Source organism: Panthera onca, chromosome E2 (genome assembly GCF_046562875.1).
Source record: "Panthera onca isolate mPanOnc1 chromosome E2, mPanOnc1 haplotype 2, whole genome shotgun sequence".
NCBI lineage: Eukaryota > Metazoa > Chordata > Mammalia > Carnivora > Felidae > Panthera > Panthera onca.
The window spans coordinates 17,531,637-17,558,370 of NC_138353.1; the positions used below are offsets into that span (position 1 = coordinate 17,531,637).

The 26,734-nt window shown below is 52.1% G+C and overlaps 1 protein-coding gene across 1 annotated transcript; it reads right to left on the bottom strand.

Moving 5' to 3' along the window:
- Nucleotides 1–293: 293 nt before the first annotated feature.
- Nucleotides 294–19,902, bottom strand: LOC132690945 (IgGFc-binding protein-like). The gene is made up of 15 exons (XM_078439255.2): nt 19,882–19,902; nt 17,618–18,206; nt 16,497–17,047; nt 15,841–15,903; nt 15,055–15,532; nt 12,831–13,030; nt 12,546–12,711; nt 11,763–12,445; nt 10,044–10,572; nt 8,953–9,554; nt 6,805–7,351; nt 6,098–6,297; nt 3,483–3,878; nt 661–950; nt 294–478 (listed from the first exon to the last, which is right to left on the bottom strand). Exons 1-15 carry the CDS (start codon nt 19,900–19,902, stop codon nt 430–432), a joined length of 5,364 nt encoding a protein of 1,787 aa, XP_078295381.2. The 3' UTR covers nt 294–429.
- Nucleotides 19,903–26,734: the final 6,832 nt, after the last annotated feature.

The window sequence follows — 26,734 nt, forward strand, 5'->3', positions numbered from 1 at the left end:
GCCGTCGAGCCGGGTTGGCTGTCGATGCAGTTACGTCACAATATTGTGGGTCAGGGGCGGAGCTGCAGGTTCCCCCGCCTGCCCCAGAGGGAATCTGTGTCCTTGAGGGGAATGCAGTTCTGGGGACCCGAAGGAGGAGGGAGCTAGGTGCTCGGACTCAGGTTTTGGGTCGGAAGGGGACAGTGTCCCGACCTAACTCCTGAGTCTTGGGAAACGAGAACTATAGGTTGAGACCCTTTGTGTCCCCCAGGGCGCGGGGGCACTGGGAAGTAGAAGATATAGGCACAAGCAGGTTTTGGTCATAAATTATTTATTAAAACAGTCTCAGGAAGGTCCGTGGGTTCCCATCCCCAGGGCAGGTGTGCGTCGAGGGGGGTGGGGTGGGGGGGTGGACGAGTCCCAGCCCTGGGCACACGCTGAGGTGCGGCGTCAGGCGGTGAAGTGTTGGGTCACGGCTGGAATAACAAGCTTCTCCGTGCTGTGGGAAGACCATCAGAGAGACGGTGGAATAACAAGCTTCTCCGTGCTGTGGGAAGACCATCAGAGAGAGGGTATGGGCTCCAAGTCCCCAAAGGCAGCCTGTGGCGCAGGGAGTTGCGCTGGTCGCGCCCTCTGCCGAGAGAAGTCAGGTCCCCGGGCAGGAGAAGGTAAAGTTCTCACCAGTTGTTGAAGCCCCGAACCCGGCACGACTGGAACACGTCGACTAGGCTGGCATCCCGGAGTCCTCCTGGGAGTATCAGGTCGTCGGCTGCAATTCCGTTGTAGTTCCCGCAGGCTGCCCGGAGGCGTCCTCGTAGCGCGGGGGAGGCCCGTAGGGACACAGCCCCCTCGGGCCCCACCAGCACCCGCAGCATGGGGGACCGCTCGATGACAACTCGGGAGCCCTCAGCCCAGCGTGCGACCACGCCCCTGCACACTTGCGCCGGGAGGCTGGCGGGTTGTCCATTCACCTGCAGAGAGGAGGCGAGTGAAGGGCGGGGATTAGGGCCCGAGTCCGGAGGCGGGGCTCTGAAACTACTGTGAATCCTGTCGGGTGTCTCTATCAAAATGGCATACCCAGGTCTTTGCTAGAGGAAAAAGGTCTGGTATTTGCTTTCAAATCCTCCAGCGCGAACAAAGCAAAGAGTGGGAGGAAAAGATGAAAGCAAAAATGGCAAAACATTTGTAACTGTAACAGAGTTTCATGACACACCATTCTCTCTTCTTTTGTGATGCTTGAATTTTTCCATAATAAACTCTTTCCTAAAAGGGAGCTTTAGAGAACAAAGTCTCTAGAACCAGTTGCATTTCTCTCACCTGTGTCTTCATAATCTAATAACCGTTTACACATACTCTGTGCCAGGCACTATTCCGAGTGCTTTAATATTTGGTTATTTATTTTATAAGATAATGTATGACAGTATATTGCATTATATAATGTAATTGATATTTTAATATACTGTCACCTAAATTAATTATGTAATTAATGATATTAAATTTATAAATGATACTAAATCCTCACCAACACTCTGACAGGGTAGATCAGTCCTGTATGCCTAGGTGCCTCTTGCCTTTTACTGATTAGGAAACTGAGGCCCAGAGAAGTAATATAGCTTGCCCAGGTTCACATAGCTGGTAAGTGGCAAAGCCAATTTTGAACCAAAGGGGTGTGATTTCATGACCTGTGTTCTTGACCATTCTGTTATATATATTGCCTCTCCATTAATAATATAAAAGTGACCACAAGAGCAATCACAGCTTTTTTTTTTTTTTTTTTAACGTTTACTTATTTTTGAGAGACAGAGACAGCATGAGCAGGGGAGGAGCAGAGAGAGGGAGACACAGAATCCGAAGCAGTCCCCAGGCTCTGACCTGTACACACAGAGCCTGACACAGGGCTCGAACTCATGAACTGTGAAATCATGACCTGAACCAAAGTAGGATGTTTAACTGACTGAGCCACCCAGGCACCTGCAATCACAGTTTAAAAAATTCTTGTTTATTTACTTTTTTAATGTTTATATTTGAGAGAGAGAGAGAGAGAGAGAACTGGGGAGGGGCAGAGAGGGAGGGAGAGAAACCCAAGCAGGCTCCATGATGTCGGCGCAGAGCCCTACTTGGGGCTCAGTTCCACAAACTGTGAGATCATGACGTGAGCCGAAATCAAAAGTCAGATGCTTAACCAACTGAGCCACCCAGGCGCCCCTTAAGTTTATTTACTTTTAAGTACTCTGTACACTCAACATGGGGCTCAACTCACAACCCCAAGGTCAAGTCTTAAGCTCTTCCAACGGAGTCAGCCAGGCGCCCCAAGAGCTTCTATTTATTGAGCACTTCATATATGCCACACACTCTGCATGAATCTTCACAGCTACCCTATGTGGCACTATTCTAATCACCACTTTTTGTGGTTGAGCTGGGTTGTGGCAGAATCCTAGCTGCTCTCTTGCTGGACCATCCTCCCACTCTTACCAGTAGCCTCCTTTTATTTCTCAACATGGGGTTTCAGGTTTGTTTCCCTCTTACTTATAAACAGTATCCATTTTGCCTGCCAGATTCCAGTTCTGCTGCTCTCTGGTTTCCACGTGTCTTGGGGGAGCCAGGTGCTCTCCACTCTGGCCTCTCTCCCCACTGGATCTCCAACCTCTCCTTGTCTGGCTTCTTCCCATCAGCACTTAAACATCCCAGGGTTTTTCCCATCACAAAATCGTAATGGTAAACCAGTTTTAAAAGGCCTCTGCCTCTTCCTGGCTTATCTCTACTCTCACCTGTTTGACAAGGGCAGTTTGTATGTACAACTTGTCAAGAGAGCTGTCTATTCCTGCTGTCTCCATTCCTCAAACCTGCAGTCCAGGAGCTGTCCCCCTGCTGTGATTTCTTAAATCACTAACAACCTCCCTGGCCCTAAGCCCAAAGACATTTAGTGGGCTATTTTAAACTCAACAGTTCATTTTCACCACTATTCCCCAAATATGCTCCCTCTGTTTTCCTGGCCTTGTTCTGTTCTCTTCCCAAGCTTAAAATCAGGTCTCAGCTCATTTGTCACCTTCTCCAGAAAGCCCTCACTGGTCTCCTGAACTGAGAGTATCTCCTCTGGGCTTCCACAGTCTACCTGTGCTTCTCCCATTCCAGCCCTGATCACTCTACCTGGGCTACCTGGGCTTCCCCTATTAGAGCTCTGAGTAGTAGTAGTAGTAGTAGTAGTAGTAGTAGTAGTAGTAGATGACTACTCAGTCAGTAGTTCCCAGGAGTTGAGCAGCACTTGAGTCAATGTGGGGGATCAGTGGGTCCTGAGAAGTCCAAGGTGAAGTTTATATAGGGTCTAGAGAGGGTCATGGGAGAGCATGACAAGGACATTTAGCCAACGGAGGTCAATGTGAGAGCACAGTGATGGGAGAGTTCTATGTTAAAAGGGTATGGAATGCCAGTGAGGGATCAAAAGGCCCCAGAGATCAGTGCCAGATTATAAAAAAGTCTTGGCTCTTACTGAGGAAGTCCCTTACCCATATTTCCTGATTGGTTCCCACAGCTGCACAGCCATCCCTGAAGCCGATGATCACTCGTGGTTTGAGAGCAGTGCAGCTAGGACAGGGCAGGAAGTCAGCAATGACGTGGAACCAGTCAGGATCCTGGGGCCTGGAACCCACCAATGTGGCTAGCTCATAGGCACAGGACATAACAGGAATGGGTGTGAGCCCACTGAAGCCATCAAAGGTGGTGAAGAGGCCCCCGGGCACTAGGCGACATGTAGCACCCTCCCTGGGCTCACACCACCGCACACCCCCATCCAGGATGCAGTCTGTGCCCTGTGGGCAGGAAAAGGGCTGGCACTGGAGGCCTTGACCATGCAAGCATATACAGCGTTCCTGGCAGCCAGGCAGGACCAGTGCCTCCCCAACCTGCAGAGAGGGAGAGACTCAAAATCAAATTCAAAAAACCGTATCAACAAACAGCTAAGCACATGTATAAAACATATCATGAAGGACTAAGTTCCTTAATATATAAAGAGTTCCTAGAAATAAAAAAGAAAAAGACCAATAAGTCAATATAAAAACATGAACAAAGCTATTCAGAAAGTTAATAGAAAAATATGTTTCTTAGGCATTTGAAAAGATGCTCAACCTCCTAACAAGACAAATACAAATTAAAAATCCATTGAGCTGTTTTTCTCTGAGATGGGCAAAAATAAAAAATGTTTGATGAATTTCTCCAATTGTCCCCCAAATATCTATTAACTGTTCTTTTTCAACTAGTATATAATCAAGCTTTGTGTACTGCATTTGACTATTGTGGTTTTAAAGTCTGTTTCAATCTGGGACAATCCCTCTGCTTTTTTCACTGGTGTGTGAAAAACCTTAAGAGCTCTCTGCAAGTTCTGATGTGTGGCCAGTGTCAGTACTAGCATGGAGGGGACATGTGATGGCAGCTGTAGCAGCTCTTATGCCCTGTTCCTCCCAGTGTGGGCATGTATTCATTCCTGGGGTTGGTTTGGGGTTTAAAGTTTATGTATTTATTTTGAGAGTGAGAGTGCAAGTGGGAAAGGGGCAGAGAGAGAGAGAGAGAGAGAGAGAGAAAGAGAGAGAGAGACAGAGACAGAGAGAGAGACAGAGAGAGAGAGAAGGAGAATCCCAAGCAGGCTCCGCAGGCTCCACACCACCAGTTCAGAGCCTGATGTGGGGCCTGAACTCACGAACCGTGAGGTCATAACCTGAGCCAAAGTCAGAAGCTTCACTGACTGAGCCACCCAGGCACCACTAGGGTTTAACCAATCATTTTTTCGTATCTGGTGGCCTCGAATCTCCAAGACAACTATGTCAGTCATCCCCTGGGGGGCTTTTCTTTACCTCTGAATGGATTCAAGGAGCTGCAAAGCCTTGAAGAGGAAGCTTTGCCTGCCGAGGGTCCATCCATCTGTGGTCTTCTGGTAACAGCCTTCCAGTTTCTTTGGGGAATTAGCCCCACTTTTCTGTCTGTGGAGTTTCTTAAGTGATATACCTACCCTCTGGCTTCAGCTCTGGGCGCATGCCCCAGGTCTGGCTAGTCAGAGACTGATTGAGTACCCCATATCTCCTGGCCTCTCTGGTTTAGGGATGGGCAAGTGGGACAATAGGAGTCAGCACTGGGACTTCTGCTGGAACTATTGAGAGAGGGGTCTGTCCTTCCACTGAGATGGCTAAACTGTACATCATAAACTTGGAGAAGAAGGGGACCACCACTGCCCAACATGCAGAAGTGATTTGAAAATGAGGCTATGCATGTCTTCAAATATCCATTCTCCATTTCTTCCCCAGAATTAGAATTTTTGGCTGCATTCAGGGATACCCAGCTAAAGATACATCTTCCAGCCTCCTCTGCAGCCAGATGGGGTCCCTTCGTGAAGTTGTGGCCAATGGGATGTGAACAGAAGTGATATGTGCTACTTTTGGGTTATGCCCTTAAAGAGCGGGGCCTGACCTCCCTGTCCCTTCTTTTTCCTGGCCAACTTGCTTGAATGAAGATGTGGTGGGGAATAGATGATCACAATACTACAGGGGAGGTAGAACCACATGATAGAAGAAACCTGTGTCCCTGACTTGGATGAGTCAAGCTGGTTATTCTTGGACTGTTCATGAGAGAGAAATAAGCTTCTATCAAATTTAAACCACTGTAATTTTGAGACTGTTATAGCATTTGGACCTAGAGCCTACTTGATATAGAAGCTATCATAGAAAAAGGAAAAGACAGGGATGAAAGACAGAAAGAAACTTGAGTTCTAGTGACATCATTTGAGTCCCTGGATCCAGCCATGCGTGAAAGCCTCAGATTTAAACAATTAAAGGTAGGTATGTTCCTTGTTGTATTTAAGATACTTGGCATCATTTTCTTCATTTACAATGGCAAATGCTGACTGATATAGTGTGGTCCAGGGAACTTTTTTTTTTTTTTTCTTAAGTAGGCTTCATGCCCAGCACAGAGCCCAATGTGTGGCTCAAATCACGATCCCGAGATCAAGACTTGGGCTGAGATGAAGAGTCAGATGGTTAGCCAATTGAACCACCCAGGTGCCCCTGGGGAACATTTTATGACAAGATATGGGAAACTTTGCACCCACCCACCCATGCCTGTGGACCTCTCTTACAGGGATGTAGCGTCCACTGTGAAAGCAGCCGCAGTGGTCCTGAGACACACAGTCTGTGCCGTCAAAAATGAATCCAGGGTCACACTCACAGCCCTCATAGCACTGGGTAGAACAGTGAGCAGGGCTGGTAGGCTGGACACAGCCCCCATCACAGGTCCGTGCGCAGATGCTGTAGTGGCTCCGAGGCGGACACGTCAGAGCTGCAGGTGGATGGCAAAGGCTGGTGCTTAGGACTCAAGTTTCCCTCTCCAATCCTATTGCCTCTTGCCCCAGTCAGGCTAGCTTCCCACTGCTTTAAAAAAAAATTTTTTTAAGACATTGATTTAGTTTTGAAAGACAGAAAGACAGAGTGTGAGTGGGGGAGGGGCAGAAAGCGAGGGAAACACAGAATCCGAAGCAGGCTCCAGGCTCTGAGCTGTCAGCACAGAACCCGATGTGGGGCTCAAACTCACAAACCATGAGATCATGACCTGAGCTGAAGTCAGACGCCTAACCGACTGAGCCGCCCAGGTGCCCCCCACTGATATTTTTCAACTTCCACACCTTTGAAATTCCAGTTCTCTCTCCCTTAGATGCCCTTCCCCCCAACACTGCTTAGCCAATTCCATCTACCATCAGGACTGCTCTGATCCCCATCAGGAGAAGGGGCTCTTCCTGCTGCCTTCAACCTGCCCCAGAGGCAACCCACACCCAGCCAGAGCACTCACGGCAAAGCTTGGGTCCCCTCCAAAGCTTCACAGGGATGCCAGCTTCCTGACAGGCGGCAGTATATGCTGTGAGGGCATCACAGAGACCAAGGTCCTGACTATGGGTATGACATACGTCTTGCAGGCATATCCTGAGGAAAGCCTTGGGGCTGATATGGCCCAGGCAGCGGCCAAAGGGACCATCTGGTGCCTGTAGGAGTCTACACAGTTTGGGAGCATTGAAGATCTGGGCAAGTTGCGTGGGGCAGCTGATGCTAAAGCCAAGACTGGGCTGGGGCAGTGGGCAGGGGTTAGTGACCAGGCCCCTGGACCAGGATCTTGTGTCTAGAGGCACATCAAGGGGGCCAACTTGGCCACCAAAGGCCCCACAGAGCCCCACCAGCTGGCCGTGGAAGGTGGAAGGCACAGTTAGGCGCACCTGGCTGCCCCAGTCATACATGATATGCAGCCCACAGGCAGTGTGCACCACCACGTGGCGGCCCTCCAATGTGGCCCAGGCCCTGTCCCCCGGCAGTACCCAGGGCAGCCGGCAGTGTTCACCATCCACCTGGGGAGGAAGAAAGGGGTCAAGACTGAGGCTGAGAAGGTTGAGCCTGCTCCCACGCCTCCCAGTATCCTGGACATCCCTCCCAGCTGTGCTACAAATGAACTGTGAGAGTTGGGTAGAAAAGTTAGCCTCTCTGAACTTTAGTTTCTTTATTTGTAAAATGGGAGGATCAAAGTACCTACTTCCTAGGGCTGTTAGGAGAATTAAATAAATCAACAAAAAGTACTTAGAAAAATGCTCAGCATGTGGGAAGTGCTTAATGACCTAGGCCAAGATCACCCAAATGCCAGTCAACTCACAGATGTGTGAGAAAGCTGGCTGAGTAAGTCACTGAGAAATTTTTTTTGAGCTTGTTATGCAGCATTAGCTGACTAATACAGTTGCTATGAAGATTAAATGAGATGGTACAAGTAGTGCTCAGAACAGTGCCTAGCACATAATTAGCACTAAATAGGTCCCAGGGCCCTTTCTCTGGCCTTCTCTTCCTCATGAGTTCTCACCACACTTCTTTTTGAAGCTCTCTCTACTTCTGGCTGCCGAATCTCACCACACTCCTGCTTTCTCTGCTACTGTTTTGCCTCAGTTTTCATCCCCACCCATCCTAGAAGGCCCTAGTGATCTGGCCCCATCACTTCTCCAACCTCATTATCTCTTCCTCAACCCCTTACTCACTTACTTCCTCACTCACAAGCTACACTGACTTCCTCCTATTCCTCCAACGCACCAGGCACCATCCCAGTTCCCTGACCTTCGCACTTTGTGTTCCCTCTGCCTGGTTTGCTCCTTCCCAGATGTTCACATGGACCCCTCCCTTACCTCCTTCAGATCAGTGACTCAAATGTTACTTTGTCAGTAGAGTCTTCCTCATCACCTTATTCAAAATCCTAAACCTCTTTACACTGTTTCTGTACTCTCTCTTCCTTGTTTTATTTTTCTTTATAGTTTTCTTTCTCTCTTTTTTTTTTTTTTTTTTTTTTTTTTTTTTTTTTTTGAGAGACAGAGAGTCAGAGACAGCATGAGGTGGGGCCGGGGGGGTGGGGCAGAGAAGGAGGGAGAGAGTAAGAATCCCAAGCAGGCTCTGGCACTGCCAGTAGTGGAGCCCAATGCGGGGCTCATACCAACCAACTATGAGATCATGACCTGAGCTGAAACCAGAGTTGGACGCTTAACCCACTGACCCATCCAGGTGCCCCTATTTTTCATTACAGTTCTAAACTCATCATCGGATGTACCACCTATTTTACTTATTTATATACTTATCATCTGTTTCCCTGGAGGAATGTGAGCTCTCCCAGGACTTAGTCATCATCAAATCCTCTGGCCTTTCCTGGACCACCGAGAGACTCTCCAAACAATTTACTGAAATAATCCTGAATGACTAATTTTATTCAATCCTGGGTAGTAGGTGATAATGCATATCTAACAGCTACCCTTTAGTGAGCCATTACTGTGTCTCACGCAATGCTTCCACCTTGTCACAAATTTGCACCGTCTCTTAAGTCTTAAGGGACAGCCACGCCCACGTTACATATGGTGGGGGAAACAGAGGAACCTCCAGGAGGAAGAGGGTGGGGTGTGGGCGTGGTCCAGTGAACCCCTACCGTGATGAAGCCGACAACTGCGCGGTCTAGCTGCAGGTGGTGCCCGGAGAGGTTGAGGTGCAGACTGAGTAGCCCGGCTCCATCGCGGGCCACGTCCAGGCTGAAGGAACAGGGACCCCGGCGTGGGGCGCGGGCGAGCACTTGCAGGCAGCTCTCAGGAGAGAAAGGCGCGGGCGGGGGCAGCGTGTGCGTGCGGCCGTCGAAGGCGAGCACGTGCGCGGTCCCGGCGAGGGCGCAGCTGCCTCGGCCGTCGGGCAGGCAGCGGCGCACGCCCCCGCGCAGGCCGCACACTCGCCCGCGCCCGCACGGCCGCGGCGCGCACGTCACCACGCCGCCCGGGCGGCAGCGGCAGCGGCGTGCGCAGCCTGGCCCCGGGTACCAGACGGCGCCTAGAGCTAGGTAGCGGCCCGCGCGAAAGCAGCCGCACTGGGCCGCAGGCACGCAGGCGGCGCCGCTTAGCAAGAAGCCCGTGTCGCACACGCAGCCCTCACAGCAGCGGCTCCCGCAGGCGCCGCGGCCAGAGCGGCTCTCGCTGCCCGCGCACGTGGCCGGGCAGCACGGGCCGCACAGCTCATAGTGCGAGTGCGGCGGGCACCGTAACGCTGGGGAGACCCGCGGGGGTGCGAGGGCCAGAGCGAAATGAAAGAGATGGAGAGACGCGGGAAAGAAATAGCGGGGGACAGAGAAAGGGGTAGGCCGGGAGAGAGAAACGGAGGGGAAGACAGAGACGGAGGGAGGATAGAGGGTGGGGGTGAGTGGAAGAGCAACATGGAGGGGAGAGAGGACGAGGAACGGAAAGTGGGAACACCAGGTAGAGATAGTGAGGCGCAGAAAGGGAGACACAGAGAGACACAGAGGCACGGGAGAGACAGACAGAAAAAGAGACGGACACGAAAGACAGGAAGATCTCGTTAATGAAACTGCTGCCCCATCCAGGTCTAACTCTTCTTCAAGTCCCACCCTTCTTCACCTGGCTCCACCCACCCAGGCCTGAACTTCTTCATTGGTCCTCCCGCGTCCGTCCCTCGGTGTCCCAAATCCCAGCTCTTAGGAGCTTCACCCACTATGTATGCCAAGCCCCACACACTCACGACAGAAGTCAGGCGTCCTCCACGGCCGCAGGTGCACATCCAGAGCCTGACAGGCGACAGTGAAGGCGGCCAGGGCTCGGCAGACGATGGGACGGGCTCCGTGGTGGCGGCACACGTCGTCCAGGCAGTTGTCCAGGAATGGGAGCGGGTCCAGCGCGGCGTAGCATGGCCCCAAGGGACCCTCGGCCCCCGCCAGCAGCCCGCAGTACGCGTCTCCAGCGAATCGAGTGCGCGTGGACACTGGACACTGGTTGTGGCAGAGGGGCCCGCAGACCGGGCCACAGCCTGGCACTTCTGCCACCTTCCAGATGTCGGGCAACGGCACCGTGGGGCTGCTCGGGCCTCTTTGGGCACAGAGTCCACACAGGTAGGGTCCGTAGGGCCTCGGCAGCGTTACACGTGCCAGGCTGTCCCAATCGTAGGTGAGTGAGAGGCCGAAGTCCGTGTCTACACAGAGCTGGCGGCCTTGGTAGTAGGCACGGAGGCAGTGGCCGTGAAAGAAGGGCAGCGATTCCAGAATTCCATCCACCTACAAGGGAGGGCATGCAGGTATCAGCAGGGGAAGGATGTAGTGGCTGTCGCAGAAGTTCTTGGAAATGCCAATGAAGGATCAGAGAAGGATCAAGGGGAACATCGGTTAACCAGGGTAGTCATTAGGAATCGCAAGGAGATTCAATGGAACATCAGTAGAGGCTAAATGAAGGGTGAGTTAAAGGATCCCACGGATGGGTGAGTGTGTCAGTGGTAGAGATTAGATGATTAGAGTTAATGAGGGGGTGGAGTCAGAAGGTGAGTCAATGAATTAATGCTACAGTCTCAGGAAGGCTTAAAGAGTGAGACTCAGTCAAAGACAGGCTCAATTGGGATATTAGAAAGCCCTGAGAATTCAGTGTAGGAATCCATATCAATAGGAAGCTCAATGGGAGAATTGGAATGGCTTGGGAACCCAATGGAAAAATCCACAGAGATGTAAATGGCATTAATAGGCCAGTCGGTGAATCACTAGGAAGGTCAACAAATAGCTCAGTACAGATCTATGGGGTGTGGGGTGAGGTCAAGAGGACAGTAAATAGGGTTAATTGGGCAAATCAATATAACTGTAGTAGGACCAGTGGGGGAGGGGCAATGAATGGGTTCGTGGGATTTTCAGTGGGAGAGAAATGAAATGGAGGGCGCCTGGGTGGCTCAGTCAGTTAAGCGTCGGACTTCAGCTTTGGCTCAGATCATGATCTCATGGTTTGTGAGTTTGAGCCCTACCTCGGGCTCTGTGCAGACAGCTCAGAGCCCAGAGCTTGCTTTGGATTCTGTGTCTCCCCCTCTCTCTCTGCCCCTTGCCAGCTTGCACTCTCTCAAAAATAAATAAACATTAAAAGAAAAAAGAAAGAAAGAAAGAAAGAAAAGAAAGAAAGAAAGAGGGCCAATGGGGAAGTCAAGGCTGAGTCTATGGGTTAAAGGGGAGTCAACTGAGGACTCAGTGGAAGGTTAATGGGAGAATAATAGGAGACTCAAGGGTAGAAGTCTCAAATAGAAAGTTTGTGGGAAGGGATCAACAGGCAAGTCAATGAATGGGCCACTAGGAAATTGGAGTAGACATCTCTGAGAACCAGTGAGAGAGTTGATAAAGGGGGTATCAGCAGGAAAAGAGCGGTCTACAGGTTACCTGTGGGTAATGGGCATGGTGAGGGACGGTAGGTACGTATGGAGCCTTTGAAAACTCACCCGGATGTGGTTGAGATCTTCTGGACTCAGGTCCAGCCTCAGGCCACAGGCTAAGAGGGTCAGGGCCTTGGCCCAGCCACGTGGCCGCAGCAGTGGGGTCAAATCCAGGCTGAAGGGCTCAAGGTCGGCATGGGCTGTGTCACAGAGACCCGCCAGGCGATAGACACAGGAGCCAGGGAATTCGTAGTGAGCTCCTCCAAATGTGTGGAAGTAGAAGTCTCCAGAGGCAGTGCACACCAGTGGCTTCTCCAGGACAGTGGGACTGGGTGAGGACTGGGCTGACAGGCAGTGGTACCAACCACCTGTGAAGGCCTTGCAGTGACCATGGCACTTGTCAGGCCAACACTGGGGAAGTTTGCTCACCAGGGCCCCAAGGGTTGGGCAGTGGCAGTGCCAAGTACAGTTGTCTGTCCAGAAAGTACGGCCTTGGTGCAGGAAGCAGGAGCAGTGTGCAGGGGGTATGCACTGGCCGTCCTGCAGCAGGTAGCCAGGCAGGCACTGGCAGGTAGGAGCACAGGGGTGGCTACAGTGCTCTGGGGCTGAGGGGTTGGCACACGTGGCTGGACATGCAGACCCACAGGGAGCAAAGCGGGAGTTTTCTGGGCACTGGGGACTGGGACTGGGGAGCAATGGCGGGGAAACCAGCGGTGGGGCCACAGAGCTAGGGGCAGGGGCCAAGGTGGCTGTGGAGGAGAGAGAAGATCAAGGACCTATGAGTCCCAGGAGTCTGGGTCACCAGTCCCCTCCTTCCCAGGATGCAGGAGTCATGCCCCAATCTCTGACCCCTGAGACTATAGCGCTGGGCACCTTGCAATCGACAGCCTAGGACTCCATCTGTGATGCCACAGACCTCCTCCATAGGGCAGCTGAAGGGGACACAGGCCACACCTTCCCCTAGGTGGCAGGTACAGGAGGAGGAGCAATTCTCGATGAGGATAGTCTGGCCAGGCTGTGGAGGAAGGGAGAGGCGGTGAAAGGTGAGGTGGTATTGAAGGGAAGGTGTAGCCAAAGGTTCTGAGATGAGAGGATCCAAATAAACCTCTAACAAGGGCCCAAGAGGATGCTCACAGGGAAGTACAGGCCATTGTGGAAGCAAGAACAGTGGTCCACAGGGACGCAGTCACCCTTGGCGGGGAAGAATCCATCATCGCACTCGCAGCCCTCAGCGCAGGGAGCGGGGAGCTGTACCACCTCCCGAACACCTGCACAGGCCGCGGGACAGGGGTTCACACACAGGCTGTAGTGGCTGTGTGGGGGGCACCGCATGGCTGTGGAGAGGTGGCTTGTCAGACTCAGGCAAGCCAGGGGCCTGCCCTCCGCTTCCCCGGCACCCTCAGATTGCATCGTTCCCGGAAGACCTCCCCTTAGATTAATCCTAACAGCAGTAACAACCGGCAGTGATTGAACGCTGTCTGCGCACTATGCAGTGTGCTAGCTACTTAAGTGTATCCTAGATATGACTAATGTGGCTTCCCTGCTCTTTGTCTTTTAGGGGGTCTTTCCCCGGCAATCCCAGCCCCTGTTGAAAGGGTTGACCATTACTTGAACCACCAAGTGATCCCACCTCCTATGCTGCTTGTTTGGGTCCATAAGGAACCTGTCAGTGGATTCTAGTGGTGGAGGTCTTTTCTTGGCCTCTCTGCCCTTCTGACAATAATAACCTCCGCTTGCTTTTTGGCAACTATCCATCCTTACTTTCAACATGTGGACTGAGGTGATTCCACATCCAGGTTCCAGGGTTGTGTACAGAACCCCAGGGCTGGCTAATCAGATTATTCTTCCCTCCTCTGGTTCACAATAATTGGACAGGCGAAGCCTTGGGTGGCGAGCCTGAGACTTTAGCTGGGGTCACTGGGAAAAGGATGTTACATTTTTGCAAAGGCATTGAAGCTGGTAGAATTGTCAGCTTGAAGTTGCCAAAGCCTTGCAGCTACCACAAGAGGAGAATCTACTTGAGAATAAAGCTAACAGAGAGAGAATGGAAGGGAAGAAGAAGATGGACAGGGAGAAAAATGGACTTTTTAAATCTGCAGTTGAAAATTCTTAATCTAGCTAAGACTGAAGATAGAAACACCCTCAGTCTTTGCAGTTATATGTGCTCCAAATCATTTATTCTTTCTCCCCTCAGTTTGAGTTAGGATTCTGACATCGCTATTAAGAGTCCTGCTGGATATAGTGGCCACATTGTGTACCCATGACTCGCTGGTTGGGTCAGGGCTGGATAAATGACCCTGACAGACAGAGGTGAGGGTGGCCATTGGTCTGTAATTTAAGAGCAAGCCAAACATTCCCTCCAAGAACATTTGAACCTGGAGGCAGAAAGAGAGAGACACTGACACCAAAATGATAAATTAAGGTGGGGCCAAGAGTCCATGAGGATCATGGAAGATACACGTGGACATAGAAACGTGAAGTTGATGAGAACCTGTTAAGTGAACAAATATTCAGATGCCAGCTAAGTCATTTTCTAGGGGGGTGATACTGAGCAATTTCCTTAACCACCTATGCCTTGGTTTCCCTCATCCATAAAAGGTACTTGCCTGATGGGGCTGTTGGGAGAATTGAGGGCTTAGCACGGAACGTGTATTCAGTAAGGTCAGCTGTTCTTTTCATGTTATTACTGGAACTATTTTTGCATTATTGTTGGAGAAACACTATAGCATAGGGGTTGAGAGAGAGGATTCTGGAGCCAGGTGGAAAGGCCAGTTCTGACCCCTACTGGCTGTGAGATCTGGGGGGATTCTTTGTGCCTCAGTGTTCTCAACTACAGGAGGTAGACAATTATCCCATCTCCGAGAAAAGTTCGAAGATGGAGTGGGCTGATTTCAAGCACGCAATACAGGTTCTCAGATCTAGCCTTGCATCCGGGTCTCCTGGAGGGCTTGTTAAAACAGGTTGGTGGCTCCCACTCCAGAGTTTCTGATTAAGTCTGGGGCAGGGCAAGACTTTGCATTGTAAACAAGCCCTGTAAACAAGCTGATGCTGCTGGTCCAGGGACAACAATTTTAACGCAGTGCCTGATATTGAATGAGTGCCTGTAAACGTTACCTAAGGGATAAAATCAAATCTGTTTTCCCAACCATAGTGTGCATGGGACTCTGTCCTGTTTGGTGCTGTATCCTTAAAATAGGCCGACACATAGTAGGTCCTCAACTAACACCTGCGTTATGACTGAAGACCAGACCAGTCTCCCGCCTCGGGACCCCACCCCGCGGCAGCAGCGGCTCGTAAAGCCCTCTGGCAGGGGACATACGGCAAAGGCTGGGAGCCCTCCAGGGCCGCATATCCGCACCAGCCGTCTGGCAGGCAGCCACGTAGGCTTGCAGGCAGGCACAGAGCACTTTGTGGTTCCCGCGGGCGCGGCCCACGTCGGCCACGCAGGCCTGGTAGAAGGGCTCCGGCGGCAGGAATGCGTGGCAGGGTGCCAGGGGGCCGCTGGGCTCGCGCAGGAGGTCGCAAGCGCCACGCCACGCTGCACCCGCGTCCTCGGTGGCCGGGAGGCAGCCCGAACCCGGGCAGGGACGCGGCGCGGCGCAGGGCCCGGGCCTTGGCAGCTGCAGGTCATCCGTCGCGTTGCCGTTGAAGTTGCCGCAGAGGCCGCGTGTGAGGCCGCGGTAGGCCGCAGGCAGCTCCACGCTCAGGTGGCAGCAGAGCCCGAAAAGCAGGCGCGGGCCTCCACGCACCGCGAGGACCACGGATGCGCCGCGCGCGAAGGCGCGCACCCTGCCCCCACTCAGCGCGAAGGGCAGGCAGCGCCGCACGCCGTCCACCTGCGGGCAGGGGTGGGGCAGCCTAGAGTCAGGGGGGAGGTCCGGGTCCGGAAGAACTGGGAGAAGACTAGTGGGGAGGAGTAGTGCGGACAGTGGGTGCGCCAGAACAGGGGAAGAGTGGGCAGGGACTGCTGGAGTGTGAAGAAGGACATGGGGTGAAGGAGAGGGGTCAAGGGGCAGGGCGTTCAAGGCAGTGCTTGGGTGTGGGTATAGTGGGAAGGTGTGGGGAAACCTGGAGAGGGGAAGGAGAGTGAGGGGAGGGAGAGTGGTGACGCGGGCCTGGAGTGCAGGGACAGAGGGGAAATTACCTTACTCAGGGACCGAAGAGAGATCTGAGGGCATCTGTGGACGTGGGGGTTGGGGCAGTAGAGCTGGGGAAGAAGAGGGAGGGGATGTGGGGACAGGAGGAGGAGGAGAGAGGAAGAGGGACCACTTTGGAGAGAAAAAGAGCGGGAAAGCTGGAGAGGAAGGGCAGTGGTGAGGTAGGGGCACCAGAGAGGGGGTTTGGGCAGCCTGGAGCAGGGGTCAGGGAAGGCTAGGTGGGCGTTGGTAAGAGGTAATGGCAGACGTGGAGCCTGAGAGGGCGCATGGAGATCCAGGTGGAGGAGGAAAAAAGGCAGAGAGGAGAGATGAAGACTGTGGGGTGGGAGAGAGGGACAGGTGGGGTGTAGGTACGGGTGGTAGACAGAGAAAGAGGCGAGGGAAGATGGAGAGACAGCCTGAGCAGCATGGAACAGGGATGTGCAGACCCAGCTACTGAGAGAGCGATTGAAAGGGGAAGGGGCAGAGAGAGGGAGGAAGCAGAGAAGGGAGAAGGGGGAGGATAGCGGAAATGAGGTTGTTGGAGAGAGGAGAAAATCGGAAGGCGATACTCAGAGATCCCACCGGGCAGAACAGAGACTGCCAGGCAGGCGGGTGACGGGGGGGGGGGGGGGGGGGGGGGGGGGGGGGGGGGGGTGCTCACCGTGATGTATCCCCAGTCCTCGCAGTCTAGGCCGAAGCGGTGGCCATGCGCGCGGAGCAGCACGCGGCGGAGTTTGGGCATCCGTGGACCTGTCTCCAGCACCACCTCGAAGGGCCTCCCACCCCGAAGTCGACCCGTGCCCGTGCCTACCAATGAATAGGTGCAGGCGCCCGGGAGGTGGAAGGTGGTGCCGTCGAAGGTGCGATAATAGAGTCCGTCTGTGGCAAGGCAGAGGCCTGGGCCGCCCCGGGCTGCGCGGCAGGGTTTGCAGGCCACCCGGCCGCCAGGGTGACAGCGGCAGCAGCGACCGGTCGCGGTGGGAGGGGGCGGCAGCGGGGCGCCGGGTTCCAAGTAGCGGCCGGCGCTCAGGCAGCCGCACTGAGCAGTGGGCACACAGGTAGCGCCACTCAGCACAAAGCCCGCGTCGCATACGCAGCCCTCACGGCAGTGCCCAGCGCGATCGCAGCCGGGTGGTGGCTCCAGCCCCGCGCAAGTGACAGAACAAGCCGGAGCGCACAGCGTGTAGTGCGAGTGTGCGGGGCACGGCGGGCCTGCGGAACCAGTAGGAATGGAAGGTTACTTTGCGGTCTGTGGCTGTTGGGACTCTCACTCCCTAACTCTGGGGCTAGGATGGGGTATCTGGGGCCCTGCCGGGGCAAAGCTCTACCTGGGCAGAGCTGCAGGTACCTTCAGATAGCTAAGGATGCGGTGGTTAACCATGCCTCTGATGAGGCATAGCTAATCTGTAGGGCTTGGGACGGGTAAGAGCTTAGGGGCTGGACCATGAACAGGTCTGAGTCCCTGAAAGGTAAGAGCTGAAGGGTTGGGCCATAATCAGGGCTGAGAAGAGGGAAGGATAAGAGCTGGGGGGCTGGACTTAAATCAGAATACACCTGCCACTTTAGCATGGGCAAAGGTTGAGGGTCTGGTGGGGAGTGGAGGGATGGCTGAAGGCTGGTGCAGTGGGAAGTACAGGGTCTCAGGGATACACTGTGCAGGGAGGAGCTGGCACTCTGGGATGAGCAACAGCCAAGGAGCCACATCTCAGTCAAGAGTGGGGCCAGGTTCCCCAGACGAGCAAAGATGGAGAGAGACGCTAGACTGAATCCCTAGGCACTCACTGCACAGGCTTGAATTCCGCCATTGGAAGACTTGGCCACCCAGCAGCTGGCAGGTTTCACAGTAGAGGCTGAGCATGGGGCAGGGTCCAGTGCCCAGGCATACATCCACCATGCAATCTTGGACATAGGGGCTTGGTGCCAGCATCTCATGGCACAGCTGGAAGGGCCCCAGAGGGTCCAAAAGGATGTCACAAGGGTGGGCAAAGTGGGTTGGGCTGCTGGTGGTTGGCAGAGTGACACAAGATGGTGGCAGTGGCGGCATGTTGTCAGCAGCATCCAGGCACCCAGTCGAGGAACCCACCAAATATCTACGGCCAAAGGCCCAGGCCATTGCATCCTCAGGCAGCTTGGTGCCCAGCACGACTCCAGGCACCTGGAGGTCATTCATGGGGTCCCCATTATAGTCAGCGCACAGCCCCACCACATGGCCCCGATATGCTGCTGGAAGATCCAGTACTACGCGGATCCCAGGGGCATAGGTCACACGCAGGCCAAAGGGGCAGCTGACCACAGTGTCCCAGCCATGGCGAAAGATGAGTGTATTGTTGCTCAGAGCCTGGAATGGTAGATTCTGCCAGTCACCATTCACCTGTGCAAAGAGGATATGTCAAGGTGGGGCTCTAGGGACCCCGTATCATTACCAAGGATGCCAGTGTCCCTAGGTAAGAGTAGAAGAGCAGGGCCCCCAGAAGGTCTTTTTGAAGGACTGTCTACAATGACCACCCCCACCCCAACAAATAAAAGCTTGGGGTGCTGTCCACAATACTGATACTTTTTCCAACAAATACTTGGATGGTGAGAACTGTGGGCTATAGTATTCCTGGATCAGATTTGGGGAGTTGAAAGCCACAGCTTCTGGAAGTGACACATGTGCAGTGTCTGGCACATGTCTGGTCAATAAATATTTGTTGAGCTAATGCAGGGATGAGTGAATGAGGCTCATAGGTCAAGTTAGGCTGTAGAGTCCTAGGGATGCTGGGATTTCTAGGTATGGCAGGGGCTCTAGGATACTATGCAAATGGTTCAGGGAAGGGAGGTCTGTCCATAGCATATATAAATGTTGAGGATGCTGTCCATGGTCTAACCATATTTGCCCACAGCATCTGGGGCTGGGGGTATAAGAATTTGGGATGAGGGTTTGTAAGCTTTTGGAGTTGGGGATTTGGAATTCCTGGATTGGGTTTAGGGGGTGCCCGGGACTGGGGCTAGAGTTGGGTCTAAAGTTCAGTTAACACATGTAACTTAGAATAGTGCCTGGAACACAGTAGGTATTCAGTAAGTGATTGTTGAATGAATGAGTGAGTGAATGAATGAATGAATAAATGGGATTCTTGGGTCAGGACTGGAGTTTCAAGATCCCAGAATCAGGACTGAAAGCTCTGGAGTACTGGGGCTCACAATGAAGGTTCCAGAATTCTTGAGTCAAGGCTAGGAGTTTTTGTTCCAAGACAATCCAGGCCAGGAGTATTTGTCTTAAACACTTAGGTTGAACTATATGAAATTGCCACATTTGTAGGAAAAAACACCAAATATTGGCAGCTTCGTGTCCAATTTTAATAACTACATGTGCAGGACAGTGACGTGTGGTAGTTAAGTGTCCTTTGACTTCGGAGCCATGTCGTCTGGGCTCAAATCTTGGCGCCTGGTTTGTTTAACTGTCTCACCTTGGCAATTTGTTTAACTTCTCTGTAAAATGAGAGAAATAATAATATGCATTGGAAAGAATTGTTGTAAGGATCAAGTAAGGATTTGTAATTGTGCCTGGCACGTGTTGGGGTAGGCCGTGTTCCTTGGGGCAGTAGAGAGGTCTTAGGTTCTGGGATTAAGGTCCCTTGGGGCCACCCATAAAGCCGTAACCAGGGCTAGGCCCCTGGTCCCAAGAAAAGCGTAAAACCTGGTCCTCACTCACTCAGGGGCCAGGCAAATAACTAAATGAGTAAAGTGGAGAGGATGGGATGTGCTGGGGACTGTGACAAACTAGAGAGAAAGTATGTGCCCCTCGCTAGAGAGGGAAGTCCCAAACATACGTGGCCATGAGAATAGGTGACTAGTTGCCAGGGCTTCTAGTTTCTCAAGAGATACCATAAGTCCAGCCTTCTCTATTTAAAAATGGTAATTCAGTAAGAAATTTAAAATATGGCCAAGGCAAACTGCAGAGAGAAGGTTACTGACAGCCCCTGGGTTCTGTCCTCTGTGGCCGGTGCTCACCCCCACAGCCCCACAGCTCCTCTCCCAGTGCCCCTATCTTTATTTGTCTTTCCTACCTTGATGAGAAAATTTGTCATGTTGAAGTGGTGTCAGAGTCATTGGGAACTTGGAATTACATTTCACAAATGAGTAGATGAGGTCATGTATTTTTTTGATGATTTACAGAGACAGCATAAGAGACCCTGGAGCCCAAAATGCCAAGGTTTAAATACTAACTCTCGTATTTATAAGCTGTGTGACCTTGGGCCAATGGCCTCACCTCTCTGGGGCAGTTTCTCCATCTGGAAAATGGTAATGCCTATTGTATCTACCTTAAAAGGACTCTTGTGCATTATGTGTTATTTCATTGGCACCTAGCGCGCGTGCCTCCCGAGTGGCCTTTCCAACAGCACCAAAACTTCTTTTCCTGGGGAAATTATGGAGGCCTGGGAAAGGGGTTTCTGGACTGATGGTTTGCTCCTAAAGTGTTAAGGCTTGAGTTCTAATTTGGGGGTTAGTTTTGGGGGGGTTGAAGTTAGGTGGCTGGGTCAGAGATCATGGGGCAAGAGGGAGGAGGTGCAAGATACTGTATTTAAGGTCCAATGTCACAGGACAAAAACTCAAGGTATGACCCTAGGGTGAGGTTAGGGGGATCTTGGGATCAGGTTTGGGAGTCTTGAGATGAGGACTCTGGGTCAGAGGACATAAGGTGAATGTGTGGGCAGGGCTGGGATTTTCTCACCAGGACACGACCGGGTTCCTTGGGGTCCAGCCTCAGATGGAATCCAGACACGTGTACTTCAAGGCTATTCGGGACGCCATCAGGACTGGTGCCCAGGAGCACACGGAAGTCAGCGAGCTCCTGTGGCGCTGAAGAACTGAGGCCGCTCAGCAGGTACACGCAAGAGCCAGGGAAGCGAAAATGGCGCCCATCAAAGGTGATGTAGTGGCCTCTGCCAGCCACCACGCATGTGGCCATGCTCGAGGGCACACACGTGCGCAGGTTGTGTGACAGAACGCAGCGCTCATGTGGCCTGCACCCCGTCTCAGTGCAGATCACGCTCCCTCCTAAGGCTGGGCAGAGGCAGTGGCGGCGAGTACAGCCCACACCCTCCCATAAAGCCTCGCCTGGGGCCAGCAGACGTCCCTGGTGCACGCATCCACAGCCACCAGGCCCTGGGCGCCGGAGGACACAGGCTGGGCCGCTGCGAACATAGCCAGCATTGCAGGTGCACGTCTCCCCGCAGGGCAGTGGGCAGGACGCTCCCAAGGGCCCCAAGCATGTCTCTGGGCAGGAGGAGCCACATAACTCATAATGGCTGTTTTGGGGGCACTCGATAGCTGGGGAGAGAAGGGGAGAAAGATGGAGGGGGAAGGAGTGTTTACATCAGGACCTCCCAGTCTGGTTCCAGAGACCTAAGTATTTAGCCATCCCTAGAATGGAGATGTTCCTGCCTTCATTTTCCAAGAGTCGTGCCCAGGATCCTGGGGGTCCTCATCCCCTAGAATGGAGGCTTTCCAGCAATCTCCATCTCACAGAGTAAAGAAGTTTCTATCATCAGAAACCAGAAGTCCTCTTTCAGAACCTTAAAAGTCTGGCCCTGGGACACAGAGCTCTCACCCCAGACCCTGGAGTCCTCCTTACCTAGAGGACCTTTCCATACACCAAATCCAGGAATCTTGCCTTTTAGAATTAACTAATTCTGGATCCCAGGGCCTGGAAGCCTTCACCCTCAGGACCCAAAGAATCCTGACCCCAAGACCTAGGGGTTCCAGCCCCCAGAAACAAGAAATCCCACCACTGGGTGGAGGAGTCTCCATCCCCAGACCCAAGGAACCCTGCCTCCTGAGCCCCTGCAGTCCCATCCCAGGGACCCTGCAGCCTTGTCCTAGGAATCAACTCCAGCCAGCAGCAGGGAGTGCCACCCCTAAGTCCCAGAATCCCCTTCCCTAGTAGCCCATAGCCTTTTGCATCTAAGGGTCACTCACGGCAGCCAGTCTGGGATCTCCAGGAGTTGATGCTGACACCTAGGCGCTGACACGCATGTGCATAGACCTGGAGCATCAAGCAAAGAGGAGGTCGGTTGTTGGAGAAGGGGCAGATCCAAGCACTGCAGCTGATCTCGAAGGGTGCAGGCCTCAGCACATGGTGGCAATGGCTAAAGGGCCCGTTCAGAGCTGTCAGGATGGCACAGGGCCCCGGGGTCTTCGGTGGGGACGACGGCTTGGTGCAGGGAGCAGCCCAGAGGGAGTGGCACGGGTCATCAGGCGGCTGCAGGGTCCAAGTGCGCAAGAAGGCGCGCAGGTCTGGACCGCCCACATCATCGATTGGGTCACTGTTGAAGTTGCCGCACAAGCCCACCACGTGTGCACGGTAGCCGTCGGTTACTTGCAGAGACAGGGCGTGCTGCCAGTCGTACACTAGGCGCAGTGCGGGTGGCTCTTGCTCCAGACCTGCCTCTGCCCATAGTTCTGAGCTACGGAAATACAACCGCAGCCTCCCGTGGAGCAGCGTCACTGGCAGCCTAAGCCGCTGCTGGTTCACCTGCAGGGGTGACCCAAGAGCAGGAATCACCAGAGAAAGGGTACATTCCTAAGCATTTAAGGTGGGGTGAGGGATGAAAGCTGAGGGGGTTGGATGTTGGGATACCGAGGGAGTGGGGGTCTGGGAGCTGTAAGGAGGAAATGAGTTAACGTATGAAAAGAACTTGGAACAGAGTCCACCTCATGGTTAAGTGTCATAGAGGAGGATTTGCTATGTTTGATGTCCCCTAATCCTGGCATCTGGAACCTCCAAATTCTGTGAGCTTTGGACATATCCTGGGACCACATGCAGCCACTGGCATGTCTGCAATTTCTCCTCAGGGAACATTTGGAGGCGTTGTTCTTAGGCTTTGTTCTGGCTGGAATGTCACTCGATGCACTAACCAGGAGCCTTGTTTCCAATACCCAGATGTGACCTCGTGCAAAACTCAGAAGTCTTCCTTTCAGGAATCTTGATAAGTAATTCCACTTCAGTTAATAGGAGAGCCTTCATCCAGGACCCCAGTGTCTTTCCCCCAATTACCAAGAGCCTTCACCGAGAGCTTCCAGGTCATGTGGATTGGACTTCCATTTTTTGTGTCAGTTCACCAAGAAGGTTACCAACTCACCTTTTACTCTCATTCACTGCCTCCACCCTGGTCCAACCATCATCTCCTACCTGGACAATTTCAGCAACCTCCTCACTGGTCTCAGTGCATCCTGAACAAGCCCCATAGTCTGGTCTCCACAGGGAAGCCACAGGGATCCTGTTAACACCCAAGTGGTATTTCATCCCTCCTCTGCACACAACCTTCCCTTGGCTTCCACCTTACACAGAATAAAAGACAAAGTTGTTGCAATCTGCCCCCCATGGTCTCTCGCTCTCCTCTGTACCACAATCCCTCCCTCTGCTTCAGCCTGGACTTCTTGCTGTTCCTCTAACGTGCCTGTCAGATTCTCACCTTAGGCATTTGCTGTTCCCTCTGCCTAGAATTCTCTCAGATATACACATGGCTCTCTCCCTCACCTCTTTTAAGACTTGGCTCAAGTTTCATCTTCTCAGGGAGGCCCTCCTACTTAAGACTATACTCTCAGACATCCTGATGCCACTTTTCTGCTCCATGTTTTCCTCCTTAGCATGTACCACCTGCTAAAATACTACATAATTAACTTATATTTATTGCTGATATCTCTCTGCTAGAATATAAGTACCATGAGAACAAGGATTTTTGTCTGTCTTGGTCACTGATATGTCCTCAGTGCCTTAAACAAGGTCTGGTACATAATAATAAAACATTCCAGGGTGCCAGGGTGACTCAGTCCATTAAGTGTCTAATTCTTGATTTTGGCTCAGGTTGTGATCTCATGTTTCATGATGAGCCCTGTGTTGGGCTCTGCGCTGACAACACAGAGACTGCTTAAGATTCTCTCTCTCTGCCCCTCCCCTGCATGTGATCTCTCTCTCTCTCTCTCTCTCTCTCTGTCCCTCTCAAAATAAATAAATAAACATTAAAAAATTCCTTGGTTGATGAAGAAACTCAGGAGTGTCAGGTACTTGGGAGATGGGGGCTTATTTGATGACAGTGTAAATCTGAGGTCCTGAGAATTTGAAGGTACTGGATACCTGGGTTGGGGTGCTGGATTCTGGAGAGCCATAAGAGCACTTGGGGAACTCCTGACTCCTGAGTGACAGGGTGGGCTCCCAAGTGGCATATGGAGGGGAGTATGGAGCATCATGGCTCATGCATCAGGTCATAGCATCATATGCTTCTAAGCTTTCCATACCTATTTTTTTAACGTTTTTAAAAAAGATTTATTTATTTATTTATTTATTTATTTATTTATTTATTTATTTTTGAAAGAGAGAGAGAGAAAGCATGAGTGGAGGAGGGACAGAGAGAGAGAGGGAGAGAGCCTCCCAAACAGGCTCCACACTATCAGTACAGAGCCTGATGTGGGGCTCGAGCCCACAAACTGTGAGATCATGACCTGAGCCAAAGTCAGACACTCGACAAACCAACCGACTGAGCCACCCAGGCGCCCCACATTAGCCTATTTGATCCATACCACAGTCTGATGACTTAGGTCTTTGTATCATCCTGATTTCACAGATGAAGAAACTAAGGCTCAGAGAGGTTAAATGACTTGCCTAAGGTCATACAGATAACAGGTGGTCAACCTGGGATTTGAACTCAGGCCATCAGGTTTCTAGATCACATTCTTTCTAACATGGTACTGCGGAGTGACTCAGTATGTCCATAACCTCATGGGTTTGCTCTCTCTAGCAATCCTGATTAAATGTAGTCTAGTCTCCACAACCTTCCAATCAGAGCAATGCCTTCAAACCTTTCCCGAGGAGAAACTGTGGACATGCCAGTGTCCATACCTGCATGTGGTCCTAGGATATGTCCAAAGCCCAGGGGATTTAGAGGTTCCAGTTGTCAGTGTCAGGAGACAAGAAACACAGCAAACCCACCTCACATGACACTTACCATGAGGTAGACTCTGTTCCAAGTGCCTTTCATATGTTAACTTGTTCCTGCTTCATAGGAACCTGGTAAGGTAGGGCTAGAGATCCATTAGCCCTTATCCACAATCCCCAAATGCAAAAGTGGCCTGAAGACTGAAAGATGTTTCGTGCGTTTGATGTGAAAATGTAATTGGCACCAAAAGTTCACCTGAACTCATGACGTGGCCGCTTATGGTCTTAATTTATCCCAGTTAGTGTGAATATTCGGCTATTTCACTGCAGAGATATTAATGTTTGTAATTATGTGACATCCATTGGGATTATCATGTAACATATGGCATTTGCACGGTATGACCATTTGAAATTTCAAAATCTGAAATGCACCTGGCCCCAAGCCTTTTGGATAAGGGACTGTGGACCTATATAATTGCCTCCACCGTAGAGTTGACAAAAATGAGGGACAGAGAAGGATACAGTTTCCCAGGATCCCACACATAATTATTCTTACCCGGACAAAGCCGAACTCATGTTTGACAGCAGTGATGGTGATTCCAAAAGCGCGCATTGTGACAAAGCGCACGGGCTGCCTCCCTCCAGAGCAGGCGATCCACAGCTGGAAGGCAGGGAGGCCACTGGGTAGGGCCTGAGGGCAATGGCTCAGGATGTAGGTACATCCCCCAGGCACAGGGAAAGAGTAGCCATCAAAAGTGTAGATGTATGGTAGCCCGGAAGCCCAGCAGGTACCCCCTGGGATGCCCCCCTGCCTCTTACTAGAGACACCCACTGTCTCTGATTTGGCCTGAGACGCCATTTTGGACCCAGACACAGTTTCAAGTTCTTGTTTTGCCATAGTCACAGCCTCTAAGCCTGGTTCAGTCCCTGCCACCACCTTGAGCCCCAACTTGGCCACTGAGACCGTTTCTGACCTAGACCCAGACACTGTCTTGGGTTTGGACTCTGGTTCAGCTATGGGCATTGGCAGGGGGAAAGGTACAGGTGCCGATAAAGCCACAGTCAGGGTTTCGGGAATTGGTTCTTTTACAGACAGAAGTCCAGGTTCTGGTTCAACCAAAGCTATAGATTCAGGCTGAGGTTCATTCAAAGCCCCTTGTGCAAACCCTGGATAAGCCATGGTCACTGCTACAAGTCCTGGTTCTGGTTCAGGTGTGCTTTCTGATCCTGGTTTGGCCACTGCCATGGTTTTAGAGCCGGAGATGGACGCTGTTTCGAGGTCCTTCAGAGATATTGTCTTGGAACTGAACACGATGTCAGACTCAAATGTGGTCTTCGTGCTGGCCACACACTCAGGTTTGTGCTTTACAAGATGACATGTGGTCCCATCGGAGCATGCGTGGTCCTTACAGGATCCTGGGAACCGGAGTGGCATCATCAGGGAAGACTCTATGAGGGGATAGGATTCTGTGGGAGGGTTCAGATCTTCTTCACTCAGAATATCTGGGGATGAGATGATATGAAATGATGCAACAGAACTGGATCCTGGCATTTAGCCTCATCCCCTTCCTGCCTCTATGCTCTAGGCCTCCAGGGTTCCTGGAATTGGAGACTCAACATTCATAAGCTATCAGGGTTCCAAATCTAAAATGAAGTGGGCCTATATCGGCAGAAAGAGAAGGGTGGGGCAGAAGGACAATACAGAAATGGCCAACACAACGTGGGTACAGAACAGAGCTGTGATGAGCTGGAGAGCACACACTCCCTCTAAAGACACCGCATTAATTATTTAAAAGTCTATGTGCCAGTAAATCTAAACATATCTGTGGGTCGATTTTGGCCAGTGAGGGCTTCCAGCCTGCCACGTCTAGCAGCCTTAAGAATTGTGTGTGTGTACAGCGAAGGAAACAATCAGCAAAACTAAAAGGCAACCGACAGAATGGGAGAAGATATTTGCAAATGACACATCAGATAAAGGGTTAGTA